This window comes from Cherax quadricarinatus, chromosome 2, assembly GCF_038502225.1.
Source record: "Cherax quadricarinatus isolate ZL_2023a chromosome 2, ASM3850222v1, whole genome shotgun sequence".
NCBI lineage: Eukaryota > Metazoa > Arthropoda > Malacostraca > Decapoda > Parastacidae > Cherax > Cherax quadricarinatus.
This window is the reverse complement of record NC_091293.1, coordinates 78877198-78897978: the sequence shown is the minus strand read 5'-3', so window position 1 is coordinate 78897978 and position 20781 is coordinate 78877198. Positions and strand designations below refer to the sequence as shown.

The 20781-nt window shown below is 41.7% G+C and overlaps 1 protein-coding gene across 5 annotated transcripts in view; it reads right to left on the bottom strand.

Annotated features, from left to right (window-relative positions):
• Positions 1-602: 602 nt before the first annotated feature.
• Positions 603-20781, bottom strand: part of LOC128684267 (prestin-like) — a 125838-nt gene continuing 105659 nt past the window's right edge. For 3 of the 5 annotated variants that reach the window (XM_070089162.1, XM_070089181.1, XM_070089171.1), the window contains 2 exons: positions 11411-11540; positions 603-1065 (listed from right to left, as the gene is read on the bottom strand). In XM_070089162.1, coding sequence (XP_069945263.1) covers positions 920-1065; positions 11411-11540 — 276 coding nt within the window. In that variant the 3' untranslated portion in view covers positions 603-919. The remainder of the gene's footprint in view (positions 1066-11410; positions 11541-20781) is intronic. The other 2 variants (XM_070089154.1, XM_070089158.1) reach the window with 1 other exon arrangement.

Below are 20781 nucleotides of genomic sequence, written 5' to 3'. Positions count from 1 at the left end.
CACTAGCCAAGGACTCGAACCCATACTGCTTTGGCCTTCCTCATGTTGGGCAAAAACACATGACGCCCTTATCCACTGGACCATACGATCCTTAAGAGTAGCACATCTAGCGGAACTAAATGTTGTACTCGCTACCCAAGAACACATGATGGTGTGGATGACCCTAGGCTAATTTCATTCTAGTCCCTGTTTGGTATTCCAGTTCAACGAGCAGTATTCTATATTATTGTGACCACGAACGAGTGGTTATTGAACGAGTGGTTATGGTACCTTGGTAGGTTATACCTACCAAGGTACCATAACTGACTACATATATCTAGTGTTATACCTACCAAAGTACTATATTTGACTACAAAGAATAAAAAAACCCACAATAATGTGTCTGGAACAACACACAAATAACCCGCACATAGGAAACTTGGACCATTAACAAGTCACAATTAATGGTCCGATACCGACCGATACCTTGTCATAAGTTTCAGTCTCCTATGTTCGGTATAATACAATAATAATAATAATAACAATAATAATAATAATAATAATAATAATAATAATAATAATAATAATAATAATAATAATAATAATAATAATAATATATCTTTATTTACTACAAGTACATGTACATGTAACTGACATCAATGACATACTATTATACAGAAAGCCCCTTGTTATGCTGAGTATTTCCCGCAGATTAGGTCAGTTTTGTTCCAGACTGCGATCCACGCCAGTCCACTAACACCCAGGTACCCGTTTTACACTGAAGGGTGAATACAGTTGAGTACAGACATCATTACTACGTCTACCAAGGTACTAGAGTTGAGTACAGACATCATTACTACGTCTACCAAGGTACTAGAGTTGAGTACAGACATCATTCAGTTGAGTAGAGACATCATTCACAATTTGATTTACCAAGGAGCTACAACTGAGTAGAGATATCATCCACTCCTAGAGGCTGGTCAGGATTAGTGAGAGCAACAACAGCATCATGGAGGGAGTGAAAGATGTCCTCAGGTGGAATAACGTTGTCTGTTCCACAGGCGTCTAGGGTTTGAAGAACACTTCCTGAAACCCAAATAAACGTCCATTTAATAAATGCTGGTTTTACTGATAATCTATAATAATATTTCTAAAAATCTGAAAAAAATTGATAATTCAAAGTCTAATAATTCCAAATGTTCATCGCTCTCTTTTGATAATTTCAAATTAACATAAAATTAAATGACAGAAATAACTACTTATTCGAGATAAAGAGGAGACTATATAATACCAATCACCTGGATTCTATGGATGAAAAAGCCACGTAAGTGTATTTAGATAAACTGGTTTGAAGCCTATCATATATACGAAGATCATGTACAGGACATGTCACTTGTTCACTGCTAGTTAAAGAAACTTTAATACCTAAAGAAGGAATAAAAGTAAATTACTAATGTATATATACAAGGGGTGAGAAAGTTCTTCGATAAGAAGAAATATATATAAAACTTTTCACACATTTTTTAATGCTCAAGAGCCATAGACAATATTATTTTAAAACTGTATTAATAAATAATAAAAAATGCATCGATATAATAGTTCAACTCAACAGAGCAGAATATGTTTAATTTCTGCTCGTTGAAGACTTTGAGTCTTCATGGTTTTAACTTTTTTAGTTTCTCAAAACTGTTCTCAAAATCATTATAAATTATTTCTAAGTTTCCTTCGTATTGTTTTAATTTACTGTCTTTAATTTCAACACTAGAAAAAACAGTTATTCTTAATTTAAGGTTGGGAAAGTGGTCAAATTTCTGTTTCCAGATCTGTTTGAAAATCTTTATTTCATTCTGAAAACTGAAAGCTGATTGTTCAAGTTGTGTAATAACTTTGTTCCTTCCTAGAAGTGCCAAATTCAAGCTTTTCTTCAAGCTCCAGCTCCTCAATAAAGTTTCTTAATTCACGCTGTGCTTTTGCACTTATCAGAATGAAAATTAAAATTTTTAAAACGCAATTTATGACATTGCTGAATTTGAAGTGTTTGCTTACTAAATGTTCAAGGTGGAAGATACAATGGATAGACATTCAGGATAGTTGAAATCATGTGTCAATTTCCCAACTTCTTCTTGATTCGCCGGTACTCTCCCGGCCCGAGTCTTTTCCAGATGGTGACCCAGCCTTGGCTCCCTTCTTGGGAGTGACTGAGACCTATGTCTGCCATGGGAGGAGGTACAAAGACCTCCTCATCTTCTGGGACCAACTCTCCCCAGGTCTAGTCCCATTCCCCGCCCTCACGGGCTCGTAGGGAGAAGCTAGGCCTCTGGTCTGCCATCTTCCCCGCCCCAGGGAGGCTCGTGGGAACGGCAGTCTTGTGAGCTGCAGGTGGTAACAAGCTCTGTGTTTCGTACCTTCCCTGCCATAAGAGGGCTCATGGGAGTGGTGTCCTTCACCCATTTTGCCCAACTAGGCCAGTATTTTGGTAGTTGAGCATTTAACAAAGCGTTGTTATATGCATTTTTGATGTCAATAATTTTTGTGGTCTTCTTTAAGCTTATCAGGTCTTTTACATTTCCATCGTTTGTAACATAGCGAACAAATATAGATTCATCCAATGCTAAGTGAAGCTTTTCAGATCACTGCATTGAACATAAGATTGTAGAACAAATTTCAGAAATGCGTCTCTCAGTAGTGCGGCGAGAGATAAAAATGTGCTCTATTGCCTGCTTAAGTTTTGAGTTCTCTGGAGAGAGAATTGCAATCACATCACTAATATTCTTTTTTTATAAATTCTCCATGACTGTAACTTGGAACAATATTCCAAGATATAACAAAACAAGCTTCAGTAGCCAAATCACTTTGCATATAGAGGCAAAAGAAGCTAAATTAGATTTCAAAAAAATTATCGTATTTTTTCGCAGTTCTGATTTAGGAGGAAATTCAGATGCAAATTTTTTATAATTACATTCATGATGACGCTTTAAATTACTGGCTTTAAAGTGGCTGATGGTTGTTTGACAGATAAAGCAACACAGCTTTTTCACCCTTAACAGTAAAAGCAAAATCGCCTTCCAGTTATTGCTTACTCTTTTTTTGTTGTTGTTGTTCGAATTTTCGTTTTATAATCTGTTATTTGATAATTTTAAACAAAGGTTTTATAACTTTAACTAAAATCAGTCTTAGGTATTAATTAATCAGAAAAATAGTTATGCACTCTGCCCCAGGGCCAGACTCATGGAACTCTGTGTTCATCAAGAACTGCAAGAAGCCCCTATCACGAGCCTTTTCCATCCTATGGAGAGGGAGCATGGACACGGGGGTCGTCCCTCAGTTACTAAAAACAACAGACATAGCCCCACTCCACAAAGGGGGCAGTAAAGCAACAGCAAAGAACTACAGACCAATAGCACTAACATCCCATATCATAAAAATCTTTGAAAGGGTCCTAAGAAGCAAGATCACCACCCATCTAGAAACCCATCAGTTACACAACCCAGGGCAACATGGGTTTAGAACAGGTCGCTCCTGTCTGTCTCAACTATTGGATCACTACGACAAGGTCCTAAATGCACTAGAAGACAAAAAGAATGCAGATGTAATATATACAGACTTTGCAAAAGCCTTCGACAAGTGTGACCATGGCATAATAGCGCACAAAATGCGTGCTAAAGGAATAACAGGAAAAGTCGGTCGATGGATCTATAATTTCCTCACAAACAGAACACAGAGAGTAGTCGTCAACAGAGTAAAGTCCGAGGCAGCTACGGTGAAAAGCTCTGTTCCACAAGGCACAGTACTAGCTCCCATCTTGTTCCTCATCCTCATATCCGACATAGACAAGGATGTCAGCCACAGCACCGTGTCTTCCTTTGCAGATGACACCCGAATCTGCATGACAGTGTCTTCCATTGCAGACATTGCAAGGCTCCAGGCGGACATCAACCAAATCTTTCAGTGGGCTGCAGAAAACAATATGAAGTTCAACGATGAGAAATTTCAATTACTCAGATATGGTAAACATGAGGAAATTAAATCTTCATCAGAGTACAAAACAAATTCTGGCCACAAAATAGGGCGAAACACCAACGTCAAAGACCTGGGAGTGATTATGTCGGAGGATCTCACCTTCAAGGACCATAACATTGTATCAATCGCATCTGCTAGAAAAATGACAGGATGGATAATGAGAACCTTCAAAACTAGGGAGGCCAAGCCCATGATGACACTCTTCAGGTCACTTGTTCTATCTAGGCTGGAATATTGCTGCACTCTAACAGCACCTTTCAAGGCAGGTGAAATTGCCGACCTAGAAAATGTACAGAGAACTTTCACGGCGCGCATAACGGAGATAAAACACCTCAATTACTGGGAGCGCTTGAGGTTTCTAAACCTGTATTCCCTGGAACGCAGGAGGGAGAGATACATGATTATATACACCTGGAAAATCCTAGAGGGACTAGTACCGAACTTGCACACGAAAATCACTCACTACGAAAGCAAAAGACTTGGCAGACGATGCACCATCCCCCCAATGAAAAGCAGGGGTGTCACTAGCACGTTAAGAGACCATACAATAAGTGTCAGGGGCCCGAGACTGTTCAACTGCCTCCCAGCACACATAAGGGTGATTACCAACAGAGCCCTGGCAGTCTTCAAGCTGGCACTGGACAAGCACCTAAAGTCAGTTCCTGATCAGCCGGGCTGTGGCTCGTACGTTGGTTTGCGTGCAGCCAGCAGCAACAGCCTGGTTGATCAGGCGCTGATCCACCAGGAGGCCTGGTCACAGACCGGGCCGCGGGGGCGTTGACCCCCGAAACTCTCTCCAGGTAAACTCCAGGTCTACACTGCACTGTACTTGTTATGTTCGGCTGCCGCCACAAGCGTGTAACTTGTGTGTACCGAGTGAACACTGATGGTGCAGAGTCCACTTATATTATTCGTGCTTATTTAAAACATGTTTTGTTTATGTTCCGTAAGTTTAAACAGCAGTTTGGGCACGTACTGTGAATTACCCCTGTATATATATATATATATATATATATATATATATATATATATATATATATATATATATATATATATATATATATATAACACTGATCTCTGGTTAAGGAGACTCGAACCTACGAACCTTAGGACAAGGTACGCAGTGCTTTACCAATCTTCCCACACTGGACAATACCTTGGCGTGTAGCTTGCGCTACACGTTTGAACCAAGGCAGCCAAGGTAGCACAAGCTACACGCCAAGGTATTGTCCAGTGTGGGTAGATTGGTAAAGCACTGCGTACCTTGTCCTAAGGTTCGTAGGTTCGAGTCTCCTTCTGCCAGAGATCAGTGTTTGTGTATATTTCGCCTGCTCTCGCGAATTCCTTGCATTGTTCAAATCTCTAGTAAGGCTGATGCATGCAGGGGATGAGATGAAAAGCTGTAAGCCTTCTCCCTGAAAGCTGGCTGCCTTGGATCAAACGTGTAGCCAAGCTACACGCCAAGGTATTGTCCAGTGTGGGTAGATTGGTAAAGCACTGCGTACCTTGTCCTAAGGTTCGTAGGTTCGAGTCTCCTTCAGCCAGAGATCAGTGTTTGTGTATATTTCGCCTGTTCTCGCGAATTCCTTGCATATATATATATATATATATATATATATATATATATATATATATATATATATATATGTTTGTTCCCATAGGCTCAGAGACCCTTGGCTCATGGGGAAAGAATGCATCTAAATTCCTTAAGGAGCTGGGAAAAAGACTCATCAGGGTAACTAGGGATCCCAGGGCAGCTAGTTTTCTGTTCCAGCGGCTCAGTGCGGCTGTTCAAAGGCGTAATGCCTGCTGTATTTTGGGCACACGCCCCAGCTCTGAGGAGCTGGATGAGATTTTCGCCTTATAATCGGTGACACACAATTAACATGTCCTGTGTATGCCAACTTTATATCAACAATGTATCTCTTAAATCTTCTGTACCATATTATGTAATAAAATATTCCTATTGGTAAAAAAACAATGAAAAGATGGGGTGGTAGGGGAAGTGGAATATTCAAACGGCTTCAGTAGAAATTCAAATATTCTTCCTTGAAGCCTTTTTATCCACTTCGAGGCTGTGGGTCCCACAATTTACACCAGAGGTGGACCCCATCCTACATATATATATATATATATATATATATATATATATATATATATATATATATATATATATATATATATATATATATATATATATATATATATATATATATATATATATATATATATATATATATATATATATATATATATATATATATATATATATATATATATATATATATATATATATAAATATATATACATGTATATATATATATATATATAAATATATATATATATATATATATATATATATTATTATTATTATCACACTGGCCGATTCCCACCAAGGCAGGGTGGCCCGAAAAAGAAAAACTTTCACCATCATTCACTCCATCACTGTCTTGCCAGAAGGGTGCTTTACACTAGAGTTTTTAAACTGCAACATTAACACCCTTCCTTCAGAGTGCAGGCACTGTACTTCCCATCTCCAGGACTCAAGTCCGGCCTGCCGGTTTCCTTGAACCCCTTCACAAATGTTACTTTGCTCGCACTCCAACAGCACGTCAAGTATTAAAAACCATTTGTCTCCATTCACTCCTATCAAACACGCTCACGCATGCCTGCTGGAAGTCCAAGCCCCTCGCACACAAAACCTCCTTTACCCCCTCCCTCCAACCTTTCCTAGGCCGACCCCTACCCCGCCTTCCTTCCACTACAGACTGATACACTCTTGAAGTCATTCTGTTTCGCTCCATTCTCTCTACATGTCCGAACCACCTCAACAACCCTTCCTCAGCCCTCTGGACAACAGTTTTGGTAATCCCGCACCTCCTCCTAACTTCCAAACTACAAATTCTCTGCATTATATTCACACCACACATTGCCCTCAGACATGACATCTCCACTGCCTCCAGCCTTCTCCTCATTGCAACATTCATCACCCATGCTTCACACCCATATAAGAGAGTTGGTAAAACTATACTCTCATATGGTGGCCCGGTGGCCTGGTGGCTAAAGCTTCCGCTTCACACACGGAGGGCCCGGGTTCGATTCCCGGCGGGTGGAAACATTTCGACACGTTTCCTTACACCTGTTGTCCTGTTCACCTAGCAGCAAATAGGTACCTGGGTGTTAGTCGACTGGTGTGGGTCGCATCCTGGGGGACAAGATTAAGGACCCCAATGGAAATAAGTTAGACAGTCCTCGATGACGCACTGACTTTCTTGGGTTATCCTGGGTGGCTAACCCTCCGGGGTTAAAAATCCGAACGAAATCTTATCTTACATTCCCCTCTTTGCCTCCAAGGACAAAGTTCTTTGTCTCCACAGACTCCTAAGTGCACCACTCACCCTTTTCCCCTCATCAATTCTATGATTCACCTCATCTTTCATAGACCCATCCGCTGACACGTTCACTCCCAAATATCTGAATACATTCACCTCCTCCATACTTTCTCCCTCCAATCTGATATCCAATCTTTCATCACCTAATCTTTTTGTTATCCTCATAACCTTACTCTTTCCTGTATTCACCTTTAATTTTCTTCTTTTGCACACCCTACCAAATTCATCCACCAATCTCTGCAACTTCTCTTCAGAATCTCCCAAGAGCAGTGTCATCAGCAAAGAGCAACTGTGACAACTCCCACTTTGTGTGTGATTCTTTATCTTTTAACTCCACTGGTGGCTGACACGTTCACTCCCAAATATCTGAATACATTCACCTCCTCCATACTTTCTCCCTCCAATCTGATATCCAATCTTTCATCACCTAATCTTTTTGTTATCCTCATAACCTTACTCTTTCCTGTATTCACCTTTAATTTTCTTCTTTTGCACACCCTACCAAATTCATCCACCAATCTCTGCAACTTCTCTTCAGAATCTCCCAAGAGCACAGTGTCATCAGCAAAGAGCAACTGTGACAACTCCCACTCTGTGTGTGATTCTTTATCTTTTAACTCCTCTGGTGGCCTGGTGGTTAACGCTCTCGCTTCACACGGTGAGGGCCTGGGTTCGATTCCCAGCCAGAGTAGAAACATTGGACGTGTTTCTTTCCACCTGTTGTCTATGTTCCCCATCAGTAAAATGGGTACCTGGGTGTTAGTCGACTGGTGTGGGTCGCATCCTGGGACACTGACCTAAGGAGGCCTGGTCACAGACCGGGCCGCGGGGGCGTTGAGCCCCGGAACTCTCTCCAGATAAACTCTCCAGAAACGCCTCTTGCCAAGACCCTCGCATTTCCTTCTCTTACAACCCCATCTATAAATATATTAAACAACCACGGTGACATCACACATCCTTGTCTAAGGCCTACTTTTACTGGGAAATAATTTCCCTCTTTCCTACATACTCTAACTTGAGCCTCACTATCCTCGTAAAATCTCTTCACTGCTTTCAGTAACCTACCTCCTACACCATACACCTGCAACATCTGCCACATTGCCCCCCTATCCACCCTGTCATACGCCTTTTCCAAATCCATAAATGCCACAAAGACCTCTTTAGCCTTATCTAAATACTGTTCACTTATATGTTTCACTGTAAACACCTGGTCCACACACCCCCTACCTTTCCTAAAGCCTCCTTGTTCATCTGCTGTCCTATTCTCCGTCTTACTCTTAATTCTTTCAATGATAACTCTACCATACACTTTACCAGGTATACTCAACAGACTTATCTCCCTATAAATTTTGCACTCTCTTTTATCCCCTTTGCCTTTATACAAAGGAACTATGCATGCTCTCTGCCAATCCCTAGGTACCTTACCCTCTTCCATACATTTATTAAATAATTGCACCAACCACTCCAAAACTATATCCCCACCTGCTTTTAACATTTCTATCCTTATCCCATCAATCCCGGCTGCCTTGCCCCCTTTCATTTTACCTACAGCCTCACGAACTTCCCCCACACTCACAACTGGCTCTTCCTCACTCCTACAAGATGTTATTCCTCCTTGCCCTATACACGAAATCACAGCTTCCCTATCTTCATCAACATTTAACAATTCCTCAAAATATTCCCTCCATCTTCCCAATACCTCTAACTCTCCATTTAATAACTCTCCTCTCCTATTTTTAACTGACAAATCCATTTGTTCTCTAGGCTTTCTTAACTTGTTAATCTCACTCCAAAACTTTTTCTTATTTTCAACAAAATTTGTTGATAACATCTCATCCACTCTCTCATTTGCTCTCTTTTTACATTGCTTCACCACTCTCTTAACCTCTCTCTTTTTCTCCATATACTCTTCCCTCCTTGCATCACTTCTACTTTGTAAAAACTTCTCATATGCTAACTTTTTCTCCCTTACTACTCTCTTTACATCATCATTCCACCAATCGCTCCTCTTCCCTCCCGCACCCACTTTCCTGTAACCACAAACTTCTGCTGAACACTCTAACACTACATTTTTAAACCTACCCCATACCTCTTCGACCCCATTGCTTATGCTCTCATTAGCCCATCTATCCTCCAATAGCTGTTTATATCTTACCCTAACTGCCTCCTCTTTTAGTTTATAAACCTTCACCTCTCTCTTCCCTGATGCTTCTATTCTCCTTGTATCCCATCTACCTTTTACTCTCAGTGTAGCTACAACTAGAAAGTGATCTGATATATCTGTGGCCCCTCTATAAACATGTACATCCTGAAGTCTACTCAACAGTCTTTTATCTACCAATACATAATCCAACAAACTACTGTCATTTCGCCCTACATCATATCTTGTATACTTATTTATCCTCTTTTTCTTAAAATATGTATTACCTATAACTAAACCCCTTTCTATACAAAGTTCAATCAAAGGGCTCCCATTATCATTTACACCTGGCACCCCAAACTTACCTACCACACCCTCTGTAAAAGTTTCTCCTACTTTAGCATTCAGGTCCCCTACCACAATTACTCTCTCACTTGGTTTAAAGGCTCCTATACATTCACTTATCATCTCCCAAAATCTCTCTCTCTCCTCTGCATTCTTTTCTTCTCCAGGTGCATACACGCTTATTATGACCCACTTCTCGCATCCAACCTTTACTTTAATCCACATAATTCTTGAATTTACACATTCATATTCTCTTTTCTCCTTCCATAACTGATCATTCAACATTACTGCTACCCCTTCCTTTGCTCTAACTCTCTCAGATACTCCAGATTTAATCCCATTTATTTCCCCCCACTGAAAGTCCCCTACCCCCTTCAGCTTTGTTTCGCTTAGAGCCAGGACATCCAACTTCTTTTCATTCATAACATCAGCAATCATCTGTTTCTTGTCATCCGCACTACATCCACGCACATTCAACATCCCAGTTTTATAAAGTTTTTCTTCTTCTCTTTTTTTAGTAAATGTCTACAGGAGAAGGGGTTACTAGCCCATTGCTCCTGGCATTTTAGTCGCCTCATACGACACGCATGGCTTACGGAGGAAAGATTCTTTTTCACTTCCCCATGGACAATAGAAGAAATAAAGAAGAACAAGAGCTATTTAGAAAAAGGAGAAAACCTAGATGTATGTATATATATATGCATGTGCCTGTCTGTGAAGTGTGACCAAAGTGTAAGTAGGAGTAGCAAGATATCCCTGTTATCTAGCGTGTTTATGAGACAGAAAAAGAAACCAGCAATCCTACCATCATGCAAAACAGTTACAGGTTTCTTTTTCACAGTCATCTGGCAGGACGGTAGTACTTCCCTGGGTGGTTGCTGTCTACCAACCTACTACCTAAATATATATATATATATATATATATATATATATATATATATATATATATATATATATATATATATATATATATATATATATATATATATCTATATATATATATATATATATATATATATATATATATATCTATATATATATATATATATATATATATATATATCTATATATATATATATATATGTATATGTATATATATATATATATATATATATATATATATATATATATATATATATATATATATATATATATATATATATATATATTCTAACACACTGGCGGTCTCCGACTGAGGTAAGGTGACTCGAAAAAAGAAAACCTTTCACCATCGGTCACTCCATCTCTCTTTACCAGAGGAGCTCCAATACTACATAAACGTATAAGCACTATACCGTGTGTAGGCATCCACTCTTCACCACCATCTGCGTATACTGCTATGCACTAACACTGGGTATACACACTGTGCTACTACACACCACAAACTGTGAATACAACCACTCCACATTCTTTGTTTACCAGTACACACCTTGTATACAGCCGCTCTACACTGCTTGTATTTTCTACAAAACACTGAATTAACAGCCACCGTTTGTCTCCCACAACCCACCGTGTATATAATCACTCAACATACCTGAGAGAGCAGCCAGACACACAGTAATACCAGCCTTCTGGTATTCCTTATACAGCTGAGACAGTAGGTAACCACCGCTGGAGTCTGTGTAACTCACACCACTCATCTCTACCACCAGGTATTCCACACCCTGAAAAAAGCATTACATATATATAGCAATATTAAGGTATTTGTTTCATAAGTATTCCCTTTATGCAATGTTATATCAGTAATTTTGTGTATGAGATATACAGCAATCATAAATATCATCTTTATTAACCTTCGACGAGAGGGAGAAATTTTTGAAGCATTAATAAAAAAAGTAAATTCATATTTTTTTTTATTATCACACTGGCCGATTCCCACCAAGGCAGGGTGGCCCGAAAAAGAAAAACTTTCACCATCATTCACTCCATCACTGTCTTGCCAGAAGGGTGCTTTACACTACAGTTTAAACTGCAACATTAACACCCCTCCTTCAGAGTGCAGGCACTGTACTTCCCATCTCCAGGACTCAAGTCCGGCCTGCCGGTTTCCCTGAACCCCTTCATAAATGTTACTTTGCTCACACTCCAACAGCACGTCAAGTATTAAAAACCATTTGTCTCCATTCACTCCTATCAAACACGCTCACGCATGCCTGCTGGAAGTCCAAGCCCCTCGCACACAAAACCTCCTTTACCCACTCCCTCCAACCCTTCCTAGGCCGACCCCTACCCCGCCTTCCTTCCACTACAGACTGATACACTCTTAAGTCATTCTGTTTCGCTCCATTCTCTCTACATGTCCGAACCACCTCAACAACCCTTCCTCAGCCCTCTGGACAAAGTTTTGGTAATCCCGCACCTCCTCCTAACTTCAAAACTACGAATTCTCTGCATTATATTCACACCACACATTGCCCTCAGACATGACATCTCCACTGCCTCCAGCCTTCTCCTCGCTGCAACATTCATCACCCACGCTTCACACCCATATAAGAGCGTTGGTAAAACTATACTCTCATACATTCCCCTCTTTGCCTCCAAGGACAAAGTTCTTTGTCTCCACAGACTCCTAAGTGCACCACTCACTCTTTTTCCCTCATCAATTCTATGATTCACCTCATCTTTCGTAGACCCATCCGCTGACACGTCCACTCCCAAATATCTGAATACATTCACCTCCTCCATACTCTCTCCCTCCAATCTGATATTCAATCTTTCATCACCTAATCTTTTTGTTATCCTCATAATCTTACTCTTTCCTGTATTCACCTTTAATTTTCTTCTTTTGCACACCCTACCAAATTCATCCACCAATCTCTGCAGCTTCTCTTCAGAATCTCCCAAGAGCACAGTGTCATCAGCAAAGAGCAGCTGTGACAACTCCCACTTTGTGTGTGATTCTTTATCTTTTAACTCCACGCCTCTTGCCAAGACCCTCGCATTTACTTCTCTTACAACCCCATCTATAAATATATTAAACAACCACGGTGACATCACACATCCTTGTCTAAGGCCTACTTTTACTGGGAAAAAATTTCCCTCTTTCCTACATACTCTAACTTGAGCCTCACTATCCTCGTAAAAACTCTTCACTGCTTTCAGTAACCTACCTCCTACACCATACACTTGCAACATCTGCCACATTGCCCCCCTATCCACCCTGTCATACGCCTTTTCCAAATCCATAAATGCCACAAAGACCTCTTTAGCCTTATCTAAATGCTGTTCACTTATATGTTTCACTGTAAACACCTGGTCCACACACCCCCTACCTTTCCTAAAGCCTCCTTGTTCATCTGCTATCCTCTTCTCCGTCTTACTCTTAATTCTTTCAATTATAACTCTACCATACACTTTACCAGGTACACTCAACAGACTTATCCCCCTATAATTTTTGCACTCTCTTTTATCCCCTTTGCCTTTATACAAAGGAACTACGCATGCTCTCTGCCAATCCCTAGGTACCTTACCCTCTTCCATACATTTATTAAATAATTGCACCAACCACTCCAAAACTATATCCCCACCTGCTTTTAACATTTCTATCTTTATCCCATCAATCCCGGCTGCCTTACCCCCTTTCATTTTACCTACTGCCTCACGAACTTCCCCCACACTCACAACTGGCTCTTCCTCACTCCTACAAGATGTTATTCCTCCTTGCCCTATACACGAAATCACAGCTTCCCTATCTTCATCAACATTTAACAATTCCTCAAAATATTCCCTCCATCTTCCCAATACCTCTAACTCTCCATTTAATAACTCTCCTCTCCTATTTTTAACTGACAAATCCATTTGTTCTCTAGGCTTTCTTAACTTGTTAATCTCACTCCAAAACTTTTTCTTATTTTCAACAAAATTTGTTGATAACATCTCACCCACTCTCTCATTTGCTCTCTTTTTACATTGCTTCACCACTCTCTTAACCTCTCTCTTTTTCTCCATATACTCTTCCCTCCTTGCATCACTTCTACTTTGTAAAAACTTCTCATATGCTAACTTTTTCTCCCTTACTACTCTCTTTACATCATCATTCCACCAATCGCTCCTCTTCCCTCCTGCACCCACTTTCCTGTAACCACAAACTTCTGCTGAACACTCTAACACTACATTTTTAAACCTACCCCATACCTCTTCGACCCCATTGCCTATGCTCTCATTAGCCCATCTATCCTCCAATAGCTGTTTATATCTTACCCTAACTGCCTCCTCTTTTAGTTTATAAACCTTCACCTCTCTCTTCCCTGATGCTTCTATTCTCCTTGTATCCCATCTACCTTTTACTCTCAGTGTAGCTACAACTAGAAAGTGATCTGATATATCTGTGGCCCCTCTATAAACATGTACATCCTGAAGTCTACTCAACAGTCTTTTATCTACCAATACATAATCCAACAAACTACTGTCATTTCGCCCTACATCATATCGTGTATACTTATTTATCCTCTTTTTCTTAAAATATGTATTACCTATAACTAAACCCCTTTCTATACAAAGTTCAATCAAAGGGCTCCCATTATCATTTACACCTGGCACCCCAAACTTACCTACCACACCCTCTCTAAAAGTTTCTCCTACTTTAGCATTCAGGTCCCCTACCACAATTACTCTCTCACTTGGTTCAAAGGCTCCTATACATTCACTTAACATCTCCCAAAATCTCTCTCTCTCCTCTGCATTCCTCTCTTCTCCAGGTGCATACACGCTTATTATGACCCACTTCTCGCATCCAACCTTTACTTTAATCCACATAATTCTTGAATTTACACATTCATATTCTCTTTTCTCCTTCCATAACTGATCATTTAACATTACTGCTACCCCTTCCTTTGCTCTAACTCTCTCAGATACTCCAGATTTAATCCCATTTATTTCCCCCCACTGAAACTCTCCTACCCCCTTCAGCTTTGTTTCGCTTAGAGCCAGGACATCCAACTTCTTTTCATTCATAACATCAGCAATCATCTGTTTCTTGTCACCCGCACTACATCCACGCACATTTAAGCATCCCAGTTTTATAAAGTTTTTCTTCTTCTCTTTTTTAGTAAATGTATACAGGAGAAGGGGTTACTAGCCCATTGCTCCCGGCATTTTAGTCGCCTTATACGACACGCATGGCTTACGGAGGAAAGATTCTTTTCCACTTCCCCATGGACAATAGAAGAAATAAAAAAGAACAAGAGCTATTTAGAAAAAGGAGAAAAACCTAGATGTATGTATATATATATATGCATGTGCGTGTCTGTGAAGTGTGACCAAAGTGTAAGTAGGAGTAGCAAGATATCCCTGTTATCTAGCGTAAAGAGAAAATAAAATTCACCAGGGAGCAAAAACACGAAATACGGACGGAGGATCGAGCCTCGTACACGCCTTGTATGACTAACAGTATACAATTGGTCTTGCGTTATAAGAAATAATAATATTTGATAAAAAAAGACAATAAAATAATAAAACAATAAAATATTAAAGAAGTTAAAGAATTTCAGTCAAACTAAGAGCAGACGTACGGCAGAACACTGCAGGAGGCCTACTGGCCCGTACTTAGGTAGGTCCTTCTCAATCCTAAATCCTCTAACCAAAATATTTGCTCAGTCCTTTTTCACACAATCAATAGACTTTGGCTGCTGGATGATCATTCTTCACCAAACTTTCTCACAGATGATTAGTTTCACAGTTGGTCTTCTAGATCTGTTATTTATGGTTATGATAAATAAGATATTTGTGCAACACTTGGGAATCTTTATTATGGAAACGTTCGTCAGGAAGTGGCTTCTTCAGTCCCATGCAGAGAACGGTTGAAGATGAGGAGTTTAATTAGTCCCTCAGCCCGGAGTCAATGTGTTCAGTTCATTAATCTTAACAAAACTGCAAAATATTCGCGAAAATGGGAGATAGAGCAGCAGTAGGCGGAGTCACCAGTGAAAAAAAAACTCACTAGTGGAAGTAGTTCCGGCCTATAGGTTAGCCAAACTTTGAAAAATCCCCTTCATTCTCTGCAATGGACTGAAGAAGCCAGTGGCTAGTGAAAAGTTCCAAAATAAAGATTCTCAAGCGCTGCAGATGTGTCTTATGAATCATTTTCCTGGTTTTCTAAACCATTTATTCAAATATTTATGGTTATGTTGAGTTCGTTCAGAGATGAACCTGCCTAGTAAGGGCCAGCACGCCTGCTCAAGTTCTGTCTTTTTTTTTATGATCAAATTTAAACTTTTGGTGAAATCCCCTCACACAGGAAACTAACACAGGAGCTTTCCTTTAGTTTCCTTCTACCTCCTTTCAATATATGTGTGTATGAATAGGAAAATCTTAGGTATTTCTGTTTTTCTCCCACACATACACATACACACACACACACATACACACACACACACACACATACACACACACACACACATACACACACACACACACACACACACACACACACACACACACGCATACACACAAACACACACACACGTTGGGAAGGGCAAAGAAGACCGCAGACAGAGTATAGGTTAGGTGGCCAAAGACTGCAAACCTCATTCAAGGGAAAGGATCTTGGAGTGTGTATAATACCGAGCACATCTCCTGAGGTACACATCAACCAGATAACTGCTGCAGCATATGGGCGCCTAGCAAACCTGAGACTAGCGTTCCGATACCTCAGTAAGGAATTGTTCAAGACACACCGTACGTCAGGCCCATATTGGAGTATGCAGTACCAGTTTGGAACCCACACCTGGTCAAGCACGTCAAGAAATTAGAGAAAGTGCAAAGGTTTGCAACAAGGCTAGATCAAGAGCTAGAGGGAATGTCCTAAGAAGAAAGGTTAAGGGGATATCTGCCTGACGACACTGGAGAACAGGAGTGTCAGGGGAGACATGATAACAGCATACAAGATACTGCGAGGAATTGACAAGGTGGACAAAAACAGGATGTTCCAGAGATGGGACACAGGGGTCACAGTGGGAAATTGAAGACTCAAATGAGTCATAGGGATGTTAGGAAGTGTTTTTCCAGTCATAGAGTTGTCTGGAATAGTCTGGCAAGTGATGTAGTGGAGGTAGGAACCATACATAGTTTTAAGATAAGATTTGATAAAGCTTATGGAGCAGGGAGAGAGAGGACCCAGTAGTGATCAGTAAAAAGGAGGGAGCCAGGAGCTATGAATTGACCCCTGCAACCACAACTAGTTGAGCACACACACACATACACACAAACAATAACCAACACGGATTTAGAGATCGAAAATTTTGTCTTACCAATCTGTTGGAATTCTCTGTTAAAGTATCATAAGTGAGAAAGGGAAAGAGCGGATTGGGTGGACTGCATTTTCTTAGACTGCAAGAAGTCGCTTGATACTGTACCCCACTTGAGACTGAGGCAAAAACTTGAGACACAGGAAGGAATAACAGGGAATATACTATGGTGGATCAAAGTACCTCAGAAGGTGGCAAGGAGTAACTGAACCGAAAAATGGTTACTTGACTTCAACCCAAACAGGTCATGTCAACCGAATATCCTGCGCAGCCAATGTCCGTTTCGTCAATCTAGGAATGGCCATTAGGAATATCAACAGAGTCATTCCGGACTCTTTGCACAACATATACAGGGCCAGTCTTGGGGTATACAGCATCAGTTTATAACTAATAACTGAGAAAACCAGCCGGGCTGTGGTTCGTACGTTGGATTGCGTGCAGCCAGCAGTAACAGCCTGGTTGATCAGACCCTGATCTACCATGAGGCCTGGTCACAGACCGGGCCGCGGGGAGCGTTGACCCCCGGAACTCTCTCCAGGTAAACTCCAGGTATAAGCTGTGAGGACAGACTTACGAAACTGAATCTAACTGCTTTGGAAAACAGTAGAGCCGGGGTAGACATGACTGCAACATGGAAAATACTTAGGGAAAATGATAGGGAAGTCAGGGGCAAATGTTTGAGAGGAGAACAGAAGTAACCCAGGGTACAGCTAGAACTAAAGATACAGGAATGCTAGGAAGTATTTCTTCAGAATCAGGGTGGTCGGGAAGTGGAATGATCTGGTTGAAGCCGTGGTGGAGGCAGGCTTAATGCATAGCTTTAAGAGTAGGTATGATAGGGCAGACGAGGTGGTTTAAGGGGGAGTGACTCTGGCAAGCGGCAAGTTGAGAATCCTGACCCGGGATTAGGATTCGACACCTGCAACCACCTGAAGGTGATTTCATATGAGTACATACACACACATTCTGGCACCTCTGCCAGAGAGAGGCTGTGGGCATCCCGCTCTGTGATTTTGGCACAATGTCGTCCAATCAAGAACACCTACCAAGATGATCATCAACAGGCTGGTGTGTGAATATCTGCTGGTCGTGTTGGAAAGGGCCAGAAGACTCCGCATTTCGTCTATTCCGTCAGAATCAAGAAAAGTTCTGTGTATGTGAATTCAGTGAGGGAACATAACGGTCACCTATGGGTAGGAGAGGTCGGTGAGGGGAGGCCTCATGGAGGAGGAGGAGGCGGAGGTTGAGGGGTAAAACTGTCCCCCCCCCTTCCCCAAACAGGCGCGCATACACCGTGTGCTCGTGTTACAACAATGGAGTGTTTGTTCACCGTGTGTATAGTGTATATAGTCTATAGTGTACAGTGCATAGTATGTGCATGGTATGCTCATAGCATGTGAAGTGTATAGCGGTGTGTCGTTGATAGTGGGGGCTGTGCACAGAGCATAGTGGTGTATAGTAACATGTGCACAGAGCATTGTGGTGTATAGTGACTTGTCCTGGGAGGGAGTGAGTGCCCTACTCCGCCTCAGCACACATCTTCCACTCCTCCCTTTCTTCCACCGCCCACCACAAGAACTGGACACCCCTCTCCTCTCCCCCCCCACCACCATGAACCATACAGTATGTGCCATGCGCCATTTTCCCCTCAGCCTGGGCTTACCACACAGTTTGAGGTATGGCAGATGATGAAGCCAGCCAGCCACAAAGCCAGGGAAACAATGCACCCAGCAATGAAAGAAGAGGCACATGTCAGGTGTGTGGAGAGTTTCGAGCACGCAACAGGGACGGCGGCATTCGTGCACACAATGGGTGTGCAGGATCACATATGCCCCCAGCAGAGAGCAGCCCACAGCCTCCACAGGCAGATGACAATTCCAATGGCAACCTCGTCACTTGCGATAACCTTCTGTTGGCATTCACATGGACTGCTAGCAGTACACTATCCCACATCCCTAAAGCGGCTCGCCCATATGCAGCAGGGAAATTCACAGACCTTCTTAAGCGGGTGAATGGAGGCTCCACCAACTTAGAAGCCCGAGGCACCATCCAAGCATGGCGCAACCTACTCTTGTTCGGCAATGTCTGTCTTGCAGTTCCTGAAAGACGAGGCAAACTACTAACCACGTCAGTTATCAAGGCAGTGCGCAACTACCCAAGAATGGATAACTGTGTCCCTCTGCCCCATCATCGCAGGAATCAAAGAGGTAGACCCAAGAAAAGTCCCACTGAAAACGAGAAAATTTGCGCACAGGTTAGCAAAAAAATTTAAGAAGGTAACACAGTGGGAGCAATAAGAATAATTAGAAGTGACGACACTGTAGCCCCCAAGGATGAGACCACGGCCCAAGCACTAAGAGACAAGCATCCAACCAGGGACACCATAGCCATCAACGACAACCCTGAGGAAGACCCCATCACTGAACAATTAATTTTGCCAGAATCGGAAGTCTATAAGGTGATCGTGTCATTTCCAGCAGGATCTGCAGGAAGTTACACTGGAATTCGACCTCAGCACCTCAAAGAGATGGTAAATCCAGTACTCGGTGAATCTGCATCAATTCTTCTCACCGAGTTAACAACTTTCGTCAACAATTGCCTGGCTGGGCGAATCCCAGAAGAAATTAAACCTTTCTTTTTTGGAGCCTCACTATGTGCTTTGAAGAAGAGGGATGGGGGAATCAGACCCATTGCAGTTGGAAACACTCTTCGCCGTCTCGTTGCCAAAGCAGCAGTGAGAAACATTCGCCTAGAAGCTGCCACTTTACTCCAGCCACACCAACTGGGCTTTGGGGTCTCTCAAGGCAGTGAAGCTGCAGCTCATGCGGCAAGGGCCTACATCAGGGACCTACCAGAAGACAAGGCCATAGTCAAACTTGATTTTAGAAATGCCTTTAATATGGTGAAGAGAGATGCTGTTTTGCCAGCTGTTCGGGTTCGGTTCCCCAGTCTCTTTCCCTTCATTTCAGCCAGCTACAGCAAACCCTCAATTCTTTTGTTTGGAGAACGTGAAATTCAATCATCAGAGGGTGTTCAGCAGGGTGACCCACTCGCTCCACTTCTCTTCTGCTTGGCAGTAAGAGAACTAACTTCCAGCCTATGCAGTGAGCTCAATATCTGGTACCTGGATGACGGCACTCTGGCAGGTACTGAAGAGTCCCTCGTGGGGGACATACAACTGGTGAAAACACAGGGAGAAAACTTGGGACTCATACTCAATCCCTCCAAGTGTGAAATCATCACAACGAACCAGGAAATAATCAATGCTGTGCGAAGAATCCTCCCAGAAGTCTCAACTACAACTCTGTCCAACAGTACCCTCTTGGGGGCACCGCTGGGTCACCAGGCCATCCCTGGCAACACACCCCCCCACTCTTCATAGACCTAAACTTACTCCCAGTTCAGTACATCCACACTTACTACTGTGCAATCTACATCTACAGGGCCTTAAACTCTAATATCAACCTTGACCTAAAACGCTTTCTTGATAGTTGTGACAGAACCCACAGGCATAACACCAGACACAAACATCTCTACGACATTCCCCGTGTCCGACTAAACCTTTACAAAAATTCAATGTATGTCAAAGGCCCTAAAATCTGGAATACCCTACCTGAGAACTCTAGAACTGCAGACACATTCATCATCTTCAAAACTACCA